The sequence below is a fragment of the Pseudonaja textilis genome, chromosome 1, assembly GCF_049901715.1.
Source record: "Pseudonaja textilis isolate UNSWEBS1 chromosome 1, rPseTex1.2, whole genome shotgun sequence".
Taxonomy (NCBI): domain Eukaryota; kingdom Metazoa; phylum Chordata; class Lepidosauria; order Squamata; family Elapidae; genus Pseudonaja; species Pseudonaja textilis.
The window spans coordinates 301911733-301934054 of NC_141990.1; the positions used below are offsets into that span (position 1 = coordinate 301911733).

At 39.0% G+C, this 22322-nt stretch overlaps 1 protein-coding gene and 1 long non-coding RNA gene across 2 annotated transcripts in view; one reads left to right on the forward strand and one right to left on the reverse strand.

Annotated features, from left to right (window-relative positions):
* The window catches only part of LOC113434933 (inverted formin-2-like), a 34156-nt gene extending 22892 nt beyond the window's left edge, over nucleotides 1–11264 (forward strand). Inside the window, exons 13-16 of the mRNA XM_087922268.1 lie at nucleotides 2837–2989; nucleotides 5006–5758; nucleotides 6646–6723; nucleotides 8853–11264. Of these exons, the coding sequence (XP_087778394.1) occupies nucleotides 2837–2989; nucleotides 5006–5758; nucleotides 6646–6722 (983 nt within the window). The 3' untranslated portion in view covers nucleotide 6723; nucleotides 8853–11264. The remainder of the gene's footprint in view (nucleotides 1–2836; nucleotides 2990–5005; nucleotides 5759–6645; nucleotides 6724–8852) is intronic.
* Nucleotides 1–22322, reverse strand: part of LOC148128279 (uncharacterized) — an 88380-nt gene that overhangs the window by 16742 nt on the left and 49316 nt on the right. The gene's annotated exons all lie outside the window — the stretch shown is intronic.

Genomic DNA, 22322 nt, shown 5'->3' on the forward strand with positions numbered 1-22322 from the left:
ATATATATATATATATATATATATATATTGTTTTCTGAGGTTCTCATGGGTATTTGTATGTGGATCTTTGGTTGTTCGGGTTTTCTCCCGCGTAAGATTCGAAGTATCTAGGCAATGTTTCGATGAAGTCTCATTCATCATCTTCAGGCTTCTGTCTCTGGCTCTGTGCTTCTCAGAGTAATGGAGATTGCAGCTGCTTCCTCCTTTTAACTGCCAGTGGGGTGGGACTTGATTGGGTGGGGGCTTGGCTGTGTTCTGATTGGGTGGGGGTGTGTTCTCATTGGTAGGGGGTTTGGCTGTGTTCTGATTGGTTGGGGGGTTAGCCGTGTTCTGATTGGTTGGAGGCGTGTTCTGTTCGGGTGGGGGCTTGGTTGTGCTCAGGTTAGTCTTAGTTGCTGGGGGATTTGAGCTGGTGAGCTGTGATCTTGCTGTTTGGCTTCGAGTTCGTGGTCGTGCTGCATCTTCTTTAAAAATACCAGAACCATCGCCAAAACCGAACACTTCAACAGCAGAATAATCAGAGAAGCCATAGAGATAGAAAAACGCCCACACAGCATGAACAAACGAGATGACACCTCCCGCCTTCCAGCCATTTGGAAACCCGCCCTCATGAACAGACGAGTACCTAACATGAAGAAGGACACCAGGCCCACACCCATGAGAGCCACACAAGATGCCACCACCACACTTCCATGTAGAAAACAGACTCACACCCACTCAGAAGATGAGACACGACCATGGACCAGAAGCTGCACTGCAGCTGCATCACTACCCACTTCAAACCCCTCCGAGCCATACATGAAGCAAACCGACACCCACTATGAAGATGCAGCACGACCACGAACTCGAAGCCAAACAGCAAGATCACAGCTCACCAGCTCAAATCCCCCAGCAACTAAGACTAACCTGAGCACAACCAAGCCCCCACCCGAACAGAACACGCCTCCAACCAATCAGAACACGGCTAACCCCCAACCAATCAGAACACAGCCAAACCCCTACCAATGAGAACACACCCCACCCAATCAGAACACAGCCAAGCCCCCACCCAATCAAGTCCCACCCCCACTGGCAGTTAAAAGGAGGAAGCAGCTGCAATCTCCATTACTCTGAGAAGCACAGAGCCAGAGACAGAAGCCTGAAGATGATGAATGAGACTTCATCGAAACATTGCCTAGATACTTCGAATCTTACGCGGGAGAAAACCCGAACAACCAAAGATCCATATATATATATATATATATATATATATATATATATATATATATATATATATATATATATATATATATATATATGATTGCTATATATATAGATTTTTTTTTCAATATACACTTTTCAATTTAATACTTAGAAATTATTCAGCTTTCTTTTTCCTTCTTCTTTTCCCTTTCTTCTACACACATTATTTTCCTCATTTCCTGTTTCCTCAGTCCTCTTTAACTACTTAGTCACTTTCACTCTCAAATTGCATGGTCACAGCTTTCTATCAAAATGGTTCCACTCTCCATTCAACTACAGTTTTCCATTAAAGTTCCAGTTGTTCTCTCTAAATGTCTTTTTTTTCTGCTCTACCAGTAATCAATCCAAATCGTAGAAATTTTGAGTTTTTATTCACAGAGTCTCGATCTTTTCTTCTGCAGTACTCTCTCTCAGCTGTTAAACTATTGTTTCCTCCTCTCTCTTTTGCTCCGCTATCCCCCGCCAATTAGCCGCTGTATTCACTCTCTCCGGAGGCTCCCTTTGTCAAAGTCTTTCACAGGGCTCTCTCACCTCTCAAAAACTGTCCCAGTCTGCCGTTCTCCTTCTGATGTCTTGCGTTGATCCACTTTCCTGCTTCCCGATCGCAGCTGGCTGTCACAGCTTCGGACCCGCCATAGATGCCGGGTTTCTTTCGCGCCGGATTCAAAGGGCTTCCCCTCATTGCAGTGGGAGGTTACTTTCCTCCACTCTGCTCCTCGGTTTTCCCTTCTAACTCGTGTGTCTCTCCAAGCTTCACAATGCCTCTGAGAGCTTCTAAGCACGAAAATTCGGATACAGGATTGCAGAGTTCGCTCTCCTGCTCCGCTTTGACCTCACCACCGGAAGTCCCTCTTTATGTGATAATTTGCTACACTGAAGCATAATACAATTAGTAAGGAAATAAAGTTAAGCTTTCCAGGTAATTACTCTCAAAATAAGCTGAACTATACTTGCTTGTTCTGTTGTAGGCAAGTTTCAGTGAGAGCTACTAAAAGCTATCTAAATGCATAATTCTGCTCCCTCTCTCCCAGTTATCAGGACTTTCACTTTATGAACAGAGATAGTGCTAACATCTGGGATGTTTTTGTAATTCTTTCACACAGCCAGAAAATAAAGCACTAGTCAAAAAGAAAGTGAACCCTGGATGGATGAGATTATTTGCATAAATGTGATTAGTTGGTGGTTCAGTGCAGTGGTGGGATTCAGATTTTTTTTACTACTGGTTCTGTGGGTGTGGCTTGGTAGATGTGGCAAGAGAAGAGTACTGTAAAATCTTCAGTCAGAGGTGGTATTTGCTGGTTCTCCGAACTACTCAAAATTTCCGCTACCGGTTCTCCAGAACTGGTCAGAACGTGCTAAATACCACCTCTGTTTCAGTGCTAGAAATTGCAAGGATAAATGCTCATCAAAGGAAGAACATTTGGATTGTTTTTTTCCCAGGTTCCAAAACACAATTTGCTTGTTAAGTTGATTTGCATATGCAACTACAACTCAATGGAACCCAAAATAATATGAGTGAAATGTGGGGCTCCAATCCAGTCACATTCTCAATCTGATTGACCAATTCACTTTTTTCTCCAAATTCCAACTCTAGTTAAGAAAGGAGCTGTCAAACAAGAGGAGGTGTGTGTTATTGATGCTTTGCTGGCTGACATAAGGAAGGGATTCCAGCTACGAAAAACAACCAGGAACAAAAATGGCACAGACACTCCCATGAAAACAACACCTCAGAGAGGAAGAGTGATTGGTAAGAACAGAAAGTCAGAAAAGCTCATGAGTTTTTTCCCCTTGTTTAACTTATGAAAGTCCATCTTGTTTCCATCTGTTTTCATGGATGGCCAGTTTTCTTCCAGGTCCAGTTCAAAGGGCTGATTTTAACACTTAAGACTCATTATAGCATGGGCTATCTGAGGAACTGCCTCTCCCCAGTTACACTGTCCCCATTAGATCTGGCAGAGAAGACCTGTTGCAGGTACCATTGCCTAGGAACCATCATTTTATGGGTCCCACTAGACGTGCATTCACTGCTGTCACACTTGCTTTATGGAACATTCTTCTCCCTGAAATTAAAGTAGCTCCACTCCTTTCCATATTGTGAACACATACCTATGTCATCATGTCTGGGGCTCCCTGGAAATGGTAGCTCAGATGGCTCCATTGTTGAGGAGGCCATTTACCTATTTTGTGGGGTTATTTATATTTATAATATTTATTAATATGGATTTTTATATTTTACATTTTTTATTTTTGTATTTATTTGATTATTTCTGCACTGTCCAGAATCATTTCAATGAAATAGTTGACTATATAAATTGATTATATTAAATAGCAAATAAATCTAGAATAAGGACGAATAGAATTAACTGCCTTCTTTTTGTTATTTATCTCACACCTCTTTTCAAAAATATTCTCAAAGAGAAGCAGCATGAAGCAATATCACCTCAGTGTCCAGAAATTATTTTTTTCCTTCTAATTGCTAATTGCAAGTGTTTATGGGAAAAGAGAATAGTATGAATTGAAAACAGTATAACTCTAGATAGCATAGTTCTTTCTTTCTTTTTTAATGGTAGAACATTGTTTGGAGATATTCATTGCACCTGATCATTTTCCAAATAGAAATGAAAGCCACATTTGGTTGGCAGACGCCCTCATGTGGTCACATCTAGTGTGGTCCATATCATTAGGAGCAGAAATACCTGTAAATAAAGCTTGATTCCTGGCAAGTTGCGGGACACATTTATGCCATTTTCTTGGTAACAAGATGGAAGGTGGTTCAGCAGAATGTGTTGAAAAAGTTGTATTTTTAAAAAAAAAATCAAAACATAACTGAATACTTCTCCTGAAATTATTATTTTATATGTACTAATATGCTTGTGTGTTTGTGTATGAAAGAACATTTTATGATCTTAATTTATGTATTTATTTATACAAGTATTTATTTTATATTCCATCTTAAATTATTTTTACAACTAACTGAAGGCAGTGCTTAATGCCCCCTTTTCTTCTTTCTATTTTCCTCCACAGCAATAATCCTTTGTGATGAGTTGGGCTGAGAAAGAGTGACAGGCCCAAAATCACCCAGCTAGCTTTTATGCCTGAGACAGAATTAGAACTCACAAGTCTCCTGACGCTTGGGCCAAAGTCACCCAGTCAGCTTTCATGCTTAAGGGAAGACTAGAACTCACTATCTCTTAGTTTCTAGACTGGTGCTTTAACCATTACAGTATTTTTTTTATAATACAGGCCCCAAACACCAGCTGTTTTAGGGCTCTAAGTAAACTCAACTAATTACATATGTAGGGTTTATAGGTGAAAATGAATGTAGCCCTGTCTTTTTTTATGGGTGAGAGACTCTTTTTTAACATCATGCACTGCAGAGACAGAGAAATTAGAATAACAAGACTAAAGAGGGAAAAAAAGAAGAGAAATGTTACCTTCCCTTCTCCAACTACAATTCGTATAAATTCTATCCACTGCTGCACACTGCAATGGGGGTGGAGGAGTTTCCCATTATTTCAACATTATTTTTCCTACTGCTAAGAAAAGGGACAACAGGAAAACTCACAGCTCAGAAAAGAAGAATAAAAATAATCTTTCACATTGAGATTATAATAATTTCCCCATTATCAGTATTTTTCTCCCTACTTTTTTGTTTTGTTTTTGATGGGGAAGTTGGGATGATTCAGTGGAACCCTTTTCTCAGCCTAAGCTATTTGAACTATTTGTATTGGATTTCATTCTTATTGGTGTCATTCATTTTCAGACCAAAGCATTCAGGATGTGAAAGACCCAGAGCAAGAAGATGATTCAAGGGTGCAAAATAATTTCCAGGACCAAGTAGAAAATGCAAAGTCTTCAGAAGGGGCTACCATAAATGAGAAATCTGAGATGGCTACTGACTCGTTGAATTTACAGACACCGCCTGATGCCATTGGGAATGGCATCTCTTCTCCAGCCCAGGCAGATCCCGAAAAGGCCTCATTACATTCTTCCGTTTTGGAGGAAAATAGAGAAGCCCCAAATGGAACAAATTTACAAAAGGAAAATGACTCCTGTTCCTTTCATGATGCCAACAGCCATGATTTAGTGTTGTCTCACTCCATTTCTTTTGTAGAGTTTACAAGTGATAACTCAGGACATTCAACTAGCCTGAATATTAAAGCTGATGAGGTTGACTTAGGGGACCCAGCTAGTAGAACTGAACCTGATGGCTCAAACAGTATCTATAGAAATGATGACACAAGAGAAAAAATACCTGGAAACACCAAACAGCTCACAACCTCTCAAGAAATGGCCCTTGAAACTTTGGCACTGCCAGAAACATCTAAAGTCAACGAAGACCGTTCCTCAGACTCCTTGTTGGACACATCCCAGGATAGGTCCTTCTCAGAAGAACCAGTAACTGATTCTTCATATTCAGCAACAGTACCTTCAGAACAAGCCCAAGCTGGAAAAGATGGCCAAAGAAGTTCATCAAAGCGCAAGAAGAAAAAGAGGCATAGCAAGGGCCATTCAAGTAAGGCATTTTCATTGCAGCCTTTGAACATTAGGGCCAAATCAAGATGATCCCCTTAACCTGTATCCTTCCAGATATTTTCACCTCCAACTTGAGCTAGCATGCCCAATAGGTAGGACTGATGGCGGACATAATCCAAATTATCTGGAAGGATCCAGATTTGGAAAGGTCAATTTCATAGATAGACTGTTTAATTTATTAAATCAGAGGTCTCCAAACTTGGCAACTTTAAGACTTGTGGACTTCAACTCCCAGAATTCCTCAACCAGCATAGCTGGCTGAGAAATTCTAAGGAACTTAGGAGTTGAAATCCACAAGTCTTAAAGTTAGCAAGTTTGGGGACCCCTGTATTAAATGATCAACTGAATATTTGGGATGGAGTGCATTATGTCAATGCAAGTATTTACAAAAGTGTAGATGACATGGATTATTTTTATAAAAATGTTCCCTACTACTTTGACCCCAAGTGGAATGCCTTATAGCACCTGGTGCACATACATACATTTGATAAAGAATGAATTTGCTTTTTGTTTCAAAGCTATTATTTTATCCCACTTGAACATGTGGTTGATTCAAATACTTAATTGACTCAAATGCCATTAATCTAGAGCAGCGACCCCACCCCCAATCTTTTGGGCACCAAGGACCAGTTCGGGAGAGAGAGGTTTCTCCGTGGACCGGAGGAGTGTGTGGTTTCATATGCTGCCTGCATCTCGTGGATGGGGCTTCACTTGTTTCCAGTGCCAGTGCACCGACCAGGGTTGGGGACCCCTGATCTAGAGAGAGCCCTGTGCCTTTGCCCACTGTTATCCCATGACTGTGTTATTATAGTGGTATTTCCTAATATCTTGTGGCTACATTTAGTTGTCTTCTCTTTTATTTGAAAGCAATGGTTGACACTGATTTAAAAGCGATGGTTGATACTGGAGATAAAAAAACAAAAAGAGTTTGTGAGATACAGTGAGGTATGTAAACCGTCAGGGATGCTGCTGTCTGTGACTAACCATTGCATTGGGATCTTTGCCTAATGAAGTTGTTGATCATCACTACATAAAGCTATGCTTCTTGTAGCTAATTATACGCACTGTGTTATTTCTTTTTTAATACAATGCTTTTTATTTTGGGTGATTTGCTATCTGAGTTCAATTTCTGTACTTCTGGAATCCCACACAAAGACTCCAGGCTTTGGGTCTTTTGTATCAGCCAACCATCATTTACTTGGAGGAAAGCATTGTCTCTTGTCAAGTTGTTTAATGTTGTTAAACATGTTGGGGTAATAGCAAACGTTCTTTTTGTCTGATCCTCATTTTCCATTCTCTGAAATTCTATAAAAATGCAATCTCAGGTATGGTCATCTTTGCTACAGAATCAGAATAGGGCTGGTCAAGAGCTTTGGAAAAAAAGATTCCACTCCTAACACAATCCTTCAGTCCCGGTGTCTTTGTTGAACCCTGTTGAAGATGGCTTTGATGTTGTAGAATATTTATTGATGATTCTGCACTGTAAAATCTAGTGGTGCTTAGGAAATGGCTATAGGATTTTGCAGAACTCTCTCCCCGTGAATGGAAGGCAAGGGTCAGCCTTGCAAGTTACATCCTAGCAACTGGATCTGGATCATGTTCTTAGTACTCTAAAAATTCTTAATTTATTCCTCAGAATCAGTTTCCATTTGTTTTCAGACAAGAAGTTGGCCATTCCTGGAACTGCATTACTTTCTCCTTTGTCTTCTGATTGCAAGCAGCCATAACATAAACCAATCAAATTACATGTAACTTTCAAATGCTTTACTATGTAATCAACGTGCTTGTTTTACCAATTCATCTATTTTTGTTCTTACAGTGTATTATTAGAAATGAAAATTATGTGGAACATTTTTCAGTGATGATTCCAACAACTGTACATTATTTTCATCCAGGGACCAGGGCCCCCATCTATTCAGATGTTTTCCTTTCCAATACTTTTCTCTCCACAAAAATACCTTCTAATAGAAGTATTTAGAACTATACAGTATTTGGTGTTGTAGGGGACATCTTTACCTCTGTAACTGTCTCCGACCTGGAAACAGCAGAGGATAGCCTGCAGTCCGTGGTGCCTCTGCCGAGCTCAGGTTTTGCTGACAAGGTTGCAGAAAGCTGTCGCAGATGAAAACGGAGCTCAGGAGCCCTTTATCAGTGGCAGAGTGCTCAGGCCACCACAGATGCCCCTGACATGAGTGATATCAAGCCACCCCAGCCCCCCAAAGTCAAACACAACCCTCAATGAAATCGAGTTTGACACTCCTGTTACAGAGGATCTCCAACTGGAAGCACCCAAAATATGTGGAGATCCTGGATAATCTAGCAACTGTATTTTCTATGATTAGTTTTCTGCATGCACACAGTTAGTCAACTCAAAGGTATGCAACTTCTAGTATGCAACTTCTAGTATGTCCACTCCCATCCTCAATGTCACGACTCTGGTGTCTGAGCATCAATAAGTGAACCACAATCAGGCCTTTACTTGATCAGCCAACCTCAATCAACTCCTTTAATTGATCAGATGTTATCTAGGTGATAAAGGATCAAGAAACCTAAAGAAAAAAATGTCCGGAAGTGTTTATAAAATCCTAAATAGCAAGACTGATATGTTGCTGAATATGCAGGAGTTTGTTCCAAGGCATAGGAGATACTCAGAATGGTTAGATATAAAACCCTTAAACTCTTCATTCCTACCTCTGCCAATAGCACATTCATTTGGAATCAAAACTCAAAATTAAATCTCTTCACTTTTCATTATTATTTTCAGTTTGGATATTTTTGGACCATTATAATTCTTAGCTGATGAGCCCAGAGAATGGTCTAGACCAGGGGTCTCCAACCTTGGCAGCTTTGAGACTTGTGAACTTCAACTCCCAGAATTCCTCAGACAGCAAAGAATTGAAGTCCACAAGTCTTTAAATTGCCAAGGTTGGAGACCCCCTGGTCTAGAGACACACAATGGAGACATAGCTTAGCAAATTGCAGTTTGAATGGAATCTATAGATTATGCAAAATGGCTGATTGAATGATGTAATCTCAAAGTGGCACTAAAAATGGAATTCTCCTTTCCTCTGCAGGTGGTGCAGCAAGACAGAAAAAATAAAAAGCGTGCTATTCAGTGGCCTCAGCTATTGAAAGAAGCCATAGTAATAGGGTGCAGTTAATTTTTGTCTGGAGTTACTTGATAGGGAGTAATTAATATTAAAATTTATGATATATCCAGACTTGGAAGCACCCTCAGCCTGTGCCTTATACAAAATTCTTATCCCAAAATAATTTTCTTGTACTTTGGAGCCATGGAATCAACACCCAATGGACAAAATTGTTCAGCATAAGGTGAAGAAGGAGATATGATCTAAAACACAGAGCTGGAACAAGTTGAAGCTAACACAGTCATCTTTTGAATTTAACACAGAAAATGTTAAAAGTTTTATGGCACCAATCTCATGTTTAGATAATGTCAGTGTAGGAAATACAATCCAACAAGGCCTGATTTTGCAAAGATCTGTGTTTGAGTTAACAACATCCTTCAATTTGATTGTGCTATACGTTACACCAGGTTGAAGCAAACAATTTTTGTGATACTATCAGGTATATATCACATTCCTGTTTTTACACGACTTGTTACTCTAAGGATTAGACAAAAGAGATTTGTTTTAAAGAAAATTAGTAATAATCCTAATATCACCCAGGTAGTTGACTGCCACCTAGTGGCAAAGGTATGCAGTTACTGTCTATATGAACACATGAATTAGTCTACATGTTTACCCCATCCTTTTTCTCACTACAAGCACTGCGACACTTCTTTTCAAGAAAACTTCCTCCCAAAGTAATGTTATTATTAATGCAATCAATTAACCCTTTTTTGTGATTGTGGTAGTAAATGTGTTTGGGGATAGGGATATCTTTTTCTTGTTGCCTATGTATAACATTAATGAAAATATTTTAGCGTTAATATTGGGAATGTGATTCCCTTTTATCATAAAAACTGAAATAATTTTTCATAGTTTATAAATACTATTGAGATAATTTCAGATTTATAAATAGCTGTTCCCTTTTGTATATTCACTTACATGAGACTGAAGGTGAAGAAATTATTTTATAAGCTGAATCTAGCAATTATAATTATTTGGAAAGAAGATATTGACTGAGAGATATCCTGCTGAAATAAACTAATGCTGTGTTATAGTGGGCTTTGCAAAGCTAACTTTGATTTCCTCTCCAGATCTGTTGGGACGGTCTTCCCAAATACCCAGAAAGCATCTTCCTTTTCAAGGTCTCCATATGAAAGCTTTTTAAAATTACTAAGATGGGGAAAAAGTACTCCAGACCTATTGCACTACAGCACCTTTAATAATAGGAAGCATGGTGACCCAGTGGCTTAATGACACTGGAGATTGTCTCAGCTCTGGGAGTTTGAGCCCAAGCACTGTATAGCAGGGTGAGCTCCTGTCGCTCACCTCAGCTTTTGTGCACCTAAGAGTTCAAAAGCATATTCTATACAAGTAGACAGTTAGGTACCACTTCAGTGGGGAGATGAACTTGTGCTCTGTGCAGGAGTCAGGTTCCTGATGGTTCTGAACCTTTCCACTTGTGGCACCCATTTGCAAGGCAGCAATGGGAAGAGAGAGGGGCCTTGGGTGATGCTGCAGAAAGAGCCCCTCATCTTTCTCTCTGGTATGAAGCCAGCTTGCCCTCTCGTGGCACATCTTGGGAAGCACATAAGCATGTTCTATAATAGGGCTGGTACCTTGGCAAGCAAAACTACTACTCTGCAATAGCATTGTGGTTTCCTGGCTACTGTAACAATGCTATACGCTGATAATAATAAACTCTAATAGTATAATACAATGGTTCTCAACCTCTAGTCAATGGACCTCTGCAGGGCTGCGATGCCATCACAGGGGTTCCACGAAGGATTGAAGAAATGTTATGATTTAAATCTTGAGTTAACTCTTGGTAATCCGTGGCCATGGTCTGTGGCCATAAAAGGTATTTAAAGGGGTCCACGGTGAAGAAAAAGTTGAGAACCAGTGGTATAGTACATCTAGAGGATATCAGAATGAAAGAGGATGTTGCAATTTTTGGAGATGAGAGCAATTTCTGAACACTGGATATTACCTTCCTCCAATCATATTAAATTATATAATAGGGCATCTCCTATTTTCATTGTACATAAAAGCAGTGAGTTCCAAGGTGTCACAAAGTGATAAATTAGGAGAGTGGGCTCGTATAGTTGAGTCTTTTTACTTCTGCATGCTGTTGTAGTTATCAAATTTTCCATTTTTTAATAGAATTGTTTTCCCTGCCAACCCAAGTCAACAATAGTATTTGTCATTATTTTGTTATGATGAAATCTACAGTAAGAGTATGAATGAGCCTTCTGATGGTTCTACAGCATAACATCTCCACGTTTGTGTTTATATCTTTGTGTGTATTTGCTTAGGTCACATACATTTGGCACAATAAACTTGCTTTCATTTAACAAATTTACATTGCTTTTTGTTACTTTATTGAGTTATAATGTGCAAATTAAACCTTCAGATTGTGTCCCTCAAGTTTGTAAGCTTGCCTGAAAGTTTCTTTTTCTAAATATACCCCATTGCCAGGTTCATTGCATTAATCCAGGGACCAGGAGTCTTTTAAAGTAATGTATATTCCTGCCCCATATATTTTTTATTAAAAGTCACCAAAATCGTCTAAAATTTAGGATCTCATCCTTAAGATCTTAACCTCACAAAATAATACTTTGTGCAAGATTTCTTGACACTGAAATATGCCCAGCTGTGATGGTCATGACAGCTTTTAGCTATTTTAATTTTTTAACATTTATTGAATTATTATGTTCAAAGTATTGATTAATCAGGTACTGTTGCACTGAACCATAATCTAGTTTGTGTGATTTTTGCTTAGGGTAATTAGAATCATTTTATTCTGCAAATCATGGTTCACAGCATACCATGATAGCGAAGCCCCAGTATTTTCTACAAGAAATTATAAAGATGCTCTGCATTAACACAGTGTATAAAGCCATATTTGGCCTATATCACTTACTATAAAAAAAATTACTAATTTAGCTTTCCAGTAGCAATATTACTCAATCCTATGAGTATGAATCTTCAACATGAAATGATATAGTCCAAGTATAAGTTGGTTCTACAGGCTTTCATTGCAACTGTCTTTTCTACAAAGTTAAACTCCCCTTCAAATAGCACCTGAATCCTATTGACTTCATGGGCATGCCCAGATGGTTGTCTGCAATAATAAATTCATGTGTTATCATTGCAGCATCCTTACTCGAAGAAGATCTTACTACAGCCCAAGTACTGGTCCCCTCTATCTCTGTCAAAACACATAGGGATGGGGCATCTCAGTTGACTCTTCAAAGCATGAACACAAAGGGATAGAATAAAGAACATGTCTTAGAAATGGGAGAAACCCCTTGTGTGTTTTTATTCCAACTACCAAAATTCCTAGAAAGCATTGGCTTGGAATAACCAACACTCCAAAAAATAGGGTCAAGATACAGCAGGCTCTTTGACAAACTTGAATACTGGGCCTTATCTAACAAAATGAAATTTGGTGGTGAAAATGCACACTTGGACTTTGAGGGACATACCACAATCCACCCTCCAAAAAGTTGGTGAAACTAGCCAAAAATTAAACACAATTTAGTTTATGTTCAATTGCTTAAGTCGTCTCATTACTTCTTCTGCCACATTAAAAATCAATCACTTTCAAAGGTGCTCTGCAACAAGGCTTACAAAACAAATGCAGAATTATGCTGGTGATCTAGTTCATGTTTCCCTGTGACCTATTTCTAAAGGTGTGTCAGATCAAATTTTGTGGATGAGTCAAAACCAATACAAGAAAAACCAGTAGGAAAACAAAGCAACCCAAATGCAGAAGAGAACATAAGTTTCTAAATAGCTGAAGAAAATAGAATGTGATTCAGACCTAGGGTTGTTGTTTTTTTAAATCCCTGTATTACATCCTAAAACACTTACGTTAAGGCTGCCCCTTGTGTGGCTTGAGAAACAGATGAAAATAATGTTAACGGCAATAGCACAAAACACAAAGATTGCTGGTGCAAGACTGTGCCACCTCTGTGTGCATTTGAAAAGAGGTTCTTGGGCTACCAGGCTTGGTCTGTGAGCTCCAGATAACTATCACAGAATCAAGAGACACATAAAAGGTTAACTCTTTGCTACCCGGTAGTCGTCTAGATACATACTATTCAGTTCTGGTAGCCCTATTCCACTAAATTTGCTGTGGAAGGTTAATATGACTGCCTACCTGGAAAATAATACATAAATGCAATCACACTGTTTGTCCAGGTGATGGCTCCATGCGCCCTATAGTGAGATTCTCAAAAGTCATTCTGTAAAAGAAATTTAGACTGCGGGCTGATTTACACAATAGATTCAAGAAACAGTGTTGTACTGAACTTACTAATTCTATCAGTACTAGCAGAGGAGAGGGAGGCAGTTTTACCCCAAAATTGTCCCAGGACAATTATGAATCAATGTATCTTCTCCATAACAACCATGTTGTTTGAATCCCAAAGTCTACTTGACTGTGTGGCAGATGAAATCTTGTATTTTCAAAGCAAGAGGTGAAATTATAGACCAGTTGGAATAGCAAGACACTGGCCTGTGATAATTTGCTGCCATGGCTTGGCTACCACAAAATACTCTTTGCAAGACTGCCAAATGAACACCCAGTGATCAATAGGCAAGAGTCTTTGGAATTAATTAAATCAAACTAGAAATCTCTTGATACAATGACTTATGGATCTTTAACAAAAGAGAGATCGGGAGCATTTTCACAAAAATGATGGCTCTTCTGGTTGCATGTTTCCACATTTAATGCAAGGGAGCTATGACTCCATTCAGTATTTGTTTAATATAATTATTTTATTAGTTAAAGAGATAAAAACTAATACAAACTACAATGAATAAAGATACGAAATAGCACAGAAAAAAGAATATAGAAAGAAAAAGAAAAATGAAAGAAAAATAAGAATATCACAAAGAATAAGAAAAGAAATATGTAAAGAAATGAAACTTCCCTTCATCACAAGTATAAACAATCTTAACAATTCTCTTCTTCACCTTCTCTTAAAATACAACAAATAATCTTTTCATTTCATATCTCCTCTTATCTGTAAACAGATCCTTAATCTGTTTATATATGTTTTTATATATTATATATTATATTTATGTTTATAAAATTATTATATTTTATTAAAAATTATAAATAATACATTCATAAAATTATAAATCTTAGTTTATAAATTATAAAATTATAAATTAAAATTATTATAATTATATTTACTAGAGACAAACTCCTTGTGTGTCCAATCACACTTGACCAATAAAGAATTCTCTTCTGTTCTAAATCCTGGCCATTCCATCCTGATCAGCAAGTCTATTAAGAGTTGCCCCAAATAACCAAATATCTATTTTAATCTTGATCAAATCAACCCACTTTATATGTCAAGCACTGGGAAAATCAGGAGATTCAGGCAGTTCAAATGAGTATAAAGATTTATTGCAAGCTTAAGCTCTCTACAAGAATCTGACCAATTACACTGCTCAAAAAAATAAAGGGAACGCTTAAACAACACAATGTAACTCCAAGTCAATCACACTTCTGTGAAATCAAACTGTCCGCTTAGGTAGCAACACTGATTGACAATCAATTTCACATGCTGTTGTGCAAATGGAATAGACAACAGGTGGAAAGCATAGGCAGTTAGCAAGACATCCCCAATAAAGGAGTAGTTCTGCAGGTGGTGACCACAGACCACTTCTCAGTTCCTATGCTTTCTGGCTGATGGTTTGGTCACTTTTGAATGCTGGTGGTGCTGTCACTCTGGTGGTAGCATGAGATGGAGTCTACAACCCACACAAGTGGCTCAGGTAGTGCAGCTCATCCAGGATGGCACATCAATGCGAGCTGTGGCAAGAAGGTTTGCTGTGTCTGTCAGCATAGTGTCCAGAGCATGGAGGCGCTACCAGGAGACAGGCCAGTACATCAGGAGACGTGGAGGAGGCCGTAGGAGGGCAACAACCCAGCATCAGGACTGCTACTTCCGCCTTTGTGCAAGGAGGGACAGGAGGAGCACTGCCAGAGCCATGCAAAATGACCTCCAGCGGGCCACAAATGTGCATGTGGTTGCTCAAATGGTCAGAAACAGACTCCATGAGGGTGGTACGTCCACAGGTGGGGGTTGTGCTTACAGTCCAACATTTGGCATTTGCAAGAGAACACCAAGATTGGCAAATTTGCCACTGGTGCCCTGTGCTCTTCACAGATGAAAGCAGGTTCACACTGAGCACATGTGACAGACGTGACAGGGTCTGGAGACGCCATGGAGAACATTCTGCTGCCTGCAACATCCTCTAGCATGACTGGTTTGGCAGTGGGTCAGTAATGGTGTGGGGTGTCATTTCTTTAGGGGGCTGCACAGCCCTCCATGTGCTCGCCAGAGGTAGCCTGACTGCCATTAGCTACCCAGATGAGATCTTCAGACCCCTTGTGAGACCATATGCTGGTGCGGTTGGCCCTGGGTTCCTCCTAATGTAAGACAATGCTAGACCTCATGTGGCTGGAGTGTGTCAGCAGTTCCTGCAAGATGAAGGCATTGATGCTATGGACTGCCCCGCCCATTCCCCAGATCTGAATCCAATTTAGCACATCTGGGACATCATGTCTCACTCCATCCAACAACGTCACATTACACCACAGACTGTCCAGGAGTTAGGGGATGCTTTAGTCCAGGTGTGGGAGGAGATCCCTCAGGAGACCATCTGCCACCTCATCAGGAGCATGCCCAGGTATTGTAGGGATGTCATACAGGCACGTGGAGGCCACACACACTACTGAGCCTCATTTTGGCTTGTTTTAAAGACATTACATCAAAGTTGGATCAGCCTGTAGTGTTTTTTTCCACTTTAATTTTGAGTGTAACTCCAAATCCAGATCTCCTTGGGTTGCTAAATTTGATTTCAATTGATAATTTTTGTGTGATTTTGTTGTCAGCACATTCAACTATGTAATGAACAAAGTATTTAATAAGAATATTTCATTCATTCAAATCTAGGATGTCTTATTTTTGTGTTTATTTTTTTGAGCAGTGTAGTAGTCAAATGAAATGAGCGGGAGATAAGAGAGACATTCAAGGTGGGCTGGACTTAGATCTCTTTTGGATGTGCAAGGACTTCTGACTTGTTATATATTTAACCCCTCCCTTAGGCTCACCCTGGTCTTCTCCTACATTATATTCCTTATGACTCCATTCAGATTCAGTTGTGTGGATGGTTCTTGAAAATTAGTGGAGGAAGCAACCTTTAAGATGTCCCAAGAAAGTTTATTCTGGGCATCAAAGGACCCCACTAAATTGGGTGGGCTGTGGAATAGAGGGACAAAGTGAAAAGAGAAACCCAGTAGGTGAAATGTTAAGGGGAAAAAATGGGAAGATCACTTTCTGCCCAGTTCTTTCAGCAATTATTTGATTCATTTGTGTGTCCCAATGGCTTGATTTGAAATATAGCAAACCATAACATGGTCTGGTTTTTCTGTGACTAAGTATGTTTTGTGAATTCAGCTACTGTGGTTGCAAACTATATACCTTATAGCTTAATGTATTGTATGAACTTAGCCAATTGTGATTTATTTAATAAATCGTGGTTAAACAACTATAATGTTCTACGCTGTATGAATACAGTCAATATATGTATTAATTTTCTTTTTCTCTGTGAGAAATCCTTGTTAGTGTTAAATTATTTCCCATCGTCTTAGAGTTTAATTTATTTTCCTTGCTTGTATGGGGGAGCCCATAGGTTTTCATGGCCCCTGAATGAACATATGCCCAAATTTCAAATGTTACCATCAGATTTGATTTTGTCAGGGATCAAGAACAAAATCTAATAAGCCTCTAGTCAACAAGTATAAAATAGTTTAACCTTTCATTATAAAATGTTAAAAACATTTCAAAACATTGCATCAATTCCAGAAAAATCTATATTTGCTACCCAATACAAAACAAAGCATAATCCTTAGTTCGCTGATAAATGCATCAAACTGCTGACATTTAGGGAGAAGAATCCTATGGGGAAATTTGGGCCAAAGGTCCTTCAATGCTAAATCAAATAAAAAAGCAACTATTATAGATGGTGGACTGCAAGAGGCTGTGATCAAAGGCACACCTGCTGATTCCTAGTTCACTTGGAACAGTAATTTCGTTGTCCCAATGGCATGTTACCAAAGGTACCCAGAAGGATGACATAATTTTGGCAAAGACTGGGCTGATTAAACCTGTAAGTAACGAGATTTAGGAGGTGGAGCCTGTTGGGTATATGGATACACCAACCAGGTTTGGGTTGAATAAATATGTAAACCTAGGATTAAGTGTCTTGTAGCTTTAAGCACAAGAAACTGCAATGTCATTGTGGGTGCGGTTGCAGGCAGTAATAAAGGTAGGAAGGGAAACGTAATAGACCCGCTTCTGGATGCACCTGGTTCTGTTCCTGGTCTGCTGCCTGCTGGAACGTCTATCTGCTTACTCTGGATGGCTACTGTGCCAGATACCATTTCAACTGAACACAAGGACTGTTTGCCTAGTGAGCTGAGGATTCAGCGTTGTCTTTGAGAGAAAGGTATCGGGAGGAGAAGATTTACAAGCAGATAAGGACATTGTATGTACTGTTAATGGACTTGATAACTGGATGGATATACTGGATAATGATATATGGACTGAATGACACTTCTTAATCTCTGTGTGTATTAAATAACTATTTTAAAACCACAAACAGTGTTTTTGTCTCCAGTGTGTATATACTCTTGGGCCCACTCTCTCTCTCATTTGCCTGCCTGGCTGGACTGCTGCTGCATACTCTGCTTGGGGGTTTATCCCCAAACACTAACATTGGTTATGGGCCCAGCAGTGTGCACAGTCTAACTAACCAGGATATAGCTGTGAGAGCTGGTGGGAGTTGCACATTACTGTAAATGCAAACTGTTTGTTAAATAGTTATTTTTCACAAGAGCAATGGCACAAGTAAATTTGCCACATCTGTCCATGATATCCAGACTAGATGGAACAAACTATGTTTCATGGTCAATGAAATGTAGTTTACTTCTACGAAGAGAAGGTTTGTGGGACATAATAACAAACCCACCAGATATATCCAACTTAAATCCCAATGATGAAGAGGATTATAAACTGATACAGGACTATGAACAAAAGAATGAACAGGCTTTGTGCATCATAGGTCTCACCCTGTCTGACCAGCAACTCATTCATATCCGTGGAGTGGAAAATGCTGCAGACTGCTGGGATAATCTCAAAAAGATTTATGTTCGAGACAGTGTAGGAGCTCATATCAATCTTACACGGAAGCTGTTTAGAACACATTTTGAGAGGAATGGAGACATGTTAACTCATTTAAACTGTATGAAAAGCATTTTTCAAGAATTGCAAGAAAAAGAGCTTATATTTAATGAGTTGCAACAAGTATATATCATATTGTCTTCTTTGGATCGAAGCTATGATGATTTTGTGACTGCATTAGAGGTATTGCCAAAAGACAGTTTATCAGTAACTGAGATTACCGCAGGCTATTAGAAGAAGCCAGAAGAAGGTTTGAACGTGACCAGCTGAGAGAAGATAAGCCTAATAAAGAAGAGAAATTATCTTCAAAGCTTGAGAGAAACCAGCTGTGTAAAGTAAAGCACCCGGAAGAAGAGAATTTATCTTCGACGGCATACACAATTAAAAAGTGTTTTAATTGTGGAGGCAGAGGACATTTGGCAAGATTCTGCAGAAAAGAAAAAGCCAGAATTTAAAGAAGCCAAAGAAATCCTTTGAACTGGCCATGTTTGGCAATTGTGATATGAAGAATGATTTATGGGTGGTGGACAGTGGTGCATCCCACTGCATCACGAGAGATAAGACAAAGTTTATAAAAATGTCTACAAGCTCTCAACGTATATCACTCGCCAATGGTTGGCACCCTCAAGGCCAAGGGTGAAGGTATTGCTTATTGTCCATGTTTAAACCAGAATATAAAAATGTTGTATGTACCACAGTTAAAGATGAACTTACTTTCTTTAAGAGTATTAGATAAACTAGGATATGTAGTTACATTTAAGAATAATAAGTGCATACTGGAAAGAGATAGCAAAAGGGTAACTGCAGCTTTAAATGGAGCATTATATGTCTTACATGACAGTAAGAAAGGGGAGGCACAGACTGTATTTAATAATATCAAGCCTCATGATGAATGTATCCATTTATTGCATAGACGTTTGGGGCATGTGAATTTTAAAATGCTAAAACGTACAGTAGAGTTATCTGAAGGAATAAGGTTAAAACCCTGTGATAAGTATTTGCGTTGTAATGTCTGCTGTGAAGATAAGAGTAAAATAATGCCTGCAAATAGGCTAAATGGTTTCAAAACTAAAGAACCTTTAGAAGTAGTATTTGCAGACATTATAGGTCCGAAGAAACCCAGTATGGGGGGTGCTCGATATATACTGAGCATAATGGACCATTACTCTAGATATGGGTTTTGCTATCTAATGAAAAGCAAAACTGAAACATATCAACATTTCTTCAATTGGTTAAAGTTTGCTGAAAGAAAAACCAAACGGCAACTTATAACCCTGGTGACAGATAATGGCACGGAATTTGTTAATAGCAAATTCCAGAATAGGTTAAATGCAGCTGGAATAGCTCATAAGACATCTGCACCATACAGACCACAGCACAATGCATTTGTTGAAAGGCGAGGCCAAACATTGCAGGCGATGACCCGTACTATGTTAACTGATTCTGGGTTACCTGATTCTTTGTGGGGGGAGGCCATAATGTGTGCTAATAATTTATTAAATAATGTGGTTAACTCAACTACTGGTGAAATACCATTCACCATGTGGCATGGCAGGAAGCCTGATCTGAGTTACCTGCACACATTTGGTGCACCAGCATGGGTGCATATCCCTACACAACTCAGGCGTAAAGGGCAACATAGAGCTAAACAATTATTCTTCGTTGGTTACCAAGCTAACCATAGGGCATATAGATTTTGGGAGAAAGGCACATCTAAGGTGTTATGTAGTGCCAATGCCCAATTTCTAGAGCACGTAGGATGGGATAAGTTAGAACAGGATAACAATAACGAGGTGGTTATTGAATCATACAGAAATCCCATTAAGTATCCCTGTAACTTTAAAAATAATGTAAAGGAAGAAGTACAGGAAGAAGTACAGCCCCTAGAGGAAGAAATAGCTGAGGATGAGGAACAGGTAGTAACTCAACCAAGCCCAGTAATACCCAGAAGGACTACACGTATTTCTAGACCGCCTGATAGATACCAGGCTAATACAGTGTGCCAGGAAAATAGAATCCCAAATACTGTGGATGAGATAAAAAGATATCCTTCTAAAGAGAAAGAAAATTGGTATGCAGCAATTAATAAAGAATTGAAGTCTCTGAAGGATATGAAGGTATATGAAAACGTGAGATTACCTAGTAATGAAAAACCCATTGGCTGCAAATGGATTTTTAAAATAAAGACTGATAAGGATGGAAACACAATCCATAAGGCAAGGTTAGTAGCCCAAGGCTTTAGACAAAGTGCAAAAGACTATGATGAAGTATTTGCACCTAGTCTGAAAGCAGCAACTTTAAGGGCAGCATTAGTATGGGCAGTAAGCAAGCAATATATAGTTAACCATTTAGATGTGGAAACTGCTTACTTGCATGCTCCACTAAGACATACTGTTTATATGAAAAGGCCTAATGGATTTAAAGGAGACAATAATAATGATTGTTGGTTATTAAAGAAGAGCCTTTATGGTCATAAACAATCGGGCTACGAATGGAACCAGTATATTGTAAAAGAACTGAACAATATAGGGTTTAAAGCTGGTTTAGCCGACCCATGTCTATTTAAGAGAGAAAAGAATGGGAAAATATCATTATTATTGTTGTTTACTGATGATATTGCTCTGATGACTAAAACTAATGATGAAGCAAATGAAATAATTGCATCATTAGCCAAGAAAATAAAAATCAAGCAATTAGGGGAGATAAAGAGATATCTAGGATTAAATATACTGAGAACACAGAAAGGTTTTAAGATATCTCAGGAAGATAAGATATCTAAATTGCTAATAGATTATAAGATGGAACTTTGTAAGCCTGCAAAGACTCCAATGAGTCAGGATATTTGCAAAATGGATACTCAAAGTCCCAAATGTGATAAGGAATTATATCAATCCTTGATTGGTAGCTTATCATATATTAGCAATTGGTCAAGGCCAGATATTGCTTTTAGTATTAATCAGCTGGCACGACACAATAATGATCCGCTTCAATGTCACTGGATAGCATTGAAAAGAATCCTAAGATATCTTAAAGGAACATTACACTATGCACTGTATTTAGAACCAAAAGGTGATCTCATATTGAGTGCTTATGCAGATGCTAGTTTTGCAGCAGAAAGAGATACTAGAAAGTCGACTTCAGGAACAGCCATAATGCTGGGTAAGACATTAATTGGCTGGAAGTCAATAAGGCAACAGCATATAAGTTTGTCTACTATGGAGGCAGAATTCTCCTGTTTATCTTTATTGTGTACTGAGTTAATTATGTACAAACAAATGTTGAAGGATATGGGTATAACTGTAACTTACCCCATAGTTGTACATGAAGATAATCAGGCAGCAATTCAAATGGCCACTAATATTGCAGTTAAAACGAGAAGTAAACATACAGATTTGAGGTATCTTAATGTAAGACAATCTGTACAGAGTAAATTGATACAGCTGAGTACTGCATGTCGGAGGACAATGTAGCTGATCATTTTACTAAAGCCCAAGGTGCTATTAAGCATCTAGAGAGTTGTGAAAAATATGGGTTTAGAATGTAAAGGCATTACATATTTATGTCACCCAAAAGGGGAGAATGTTGGGTATATGGATATACCAACCAGGTTTGGGTTGAATAAATATGTAAACCTAGGATTAAGTGTCTTGTAGCTTTAAGCACAAGAAACTGCAATGTCATTGTGGGTGCGGTTGCAGGCAGTAATAAAGGTAGGAAGGGAAACGTAATAGACCCGCTTCTGGATGCACCTGGTTCTGTTCCTGGTCTGCTGCCTGCTGGAACGTCTATCTGCTTACTCTGGATGGCTACTGTGCCAGATACCATTTCAACTGAACACAAGGACTGTTTGCCTAGTGAGCTGAGGATTCAGCGTTGTCTTTGAGAGAAAGGTATCGGGAGGAGAAGATTTACAAGCAGATAAGGACATTGTATGTACTGTTAATGGACTTGATAACTGGATGGATATACTGGATAATGATATATGGACTGAATGACACTTCTTAATCTCTGTGTGTATTAAATAACTATTTTAAAACCACAAACAGTGTTTTTGTCTCCAGTGTGTATATACTCTTGGGCCCACTCTCTCTCTCATTTGCCTGCCTGGCTGGACTGCTGCTGCATACTCTGCTTGGGGGTTTATCCCCAA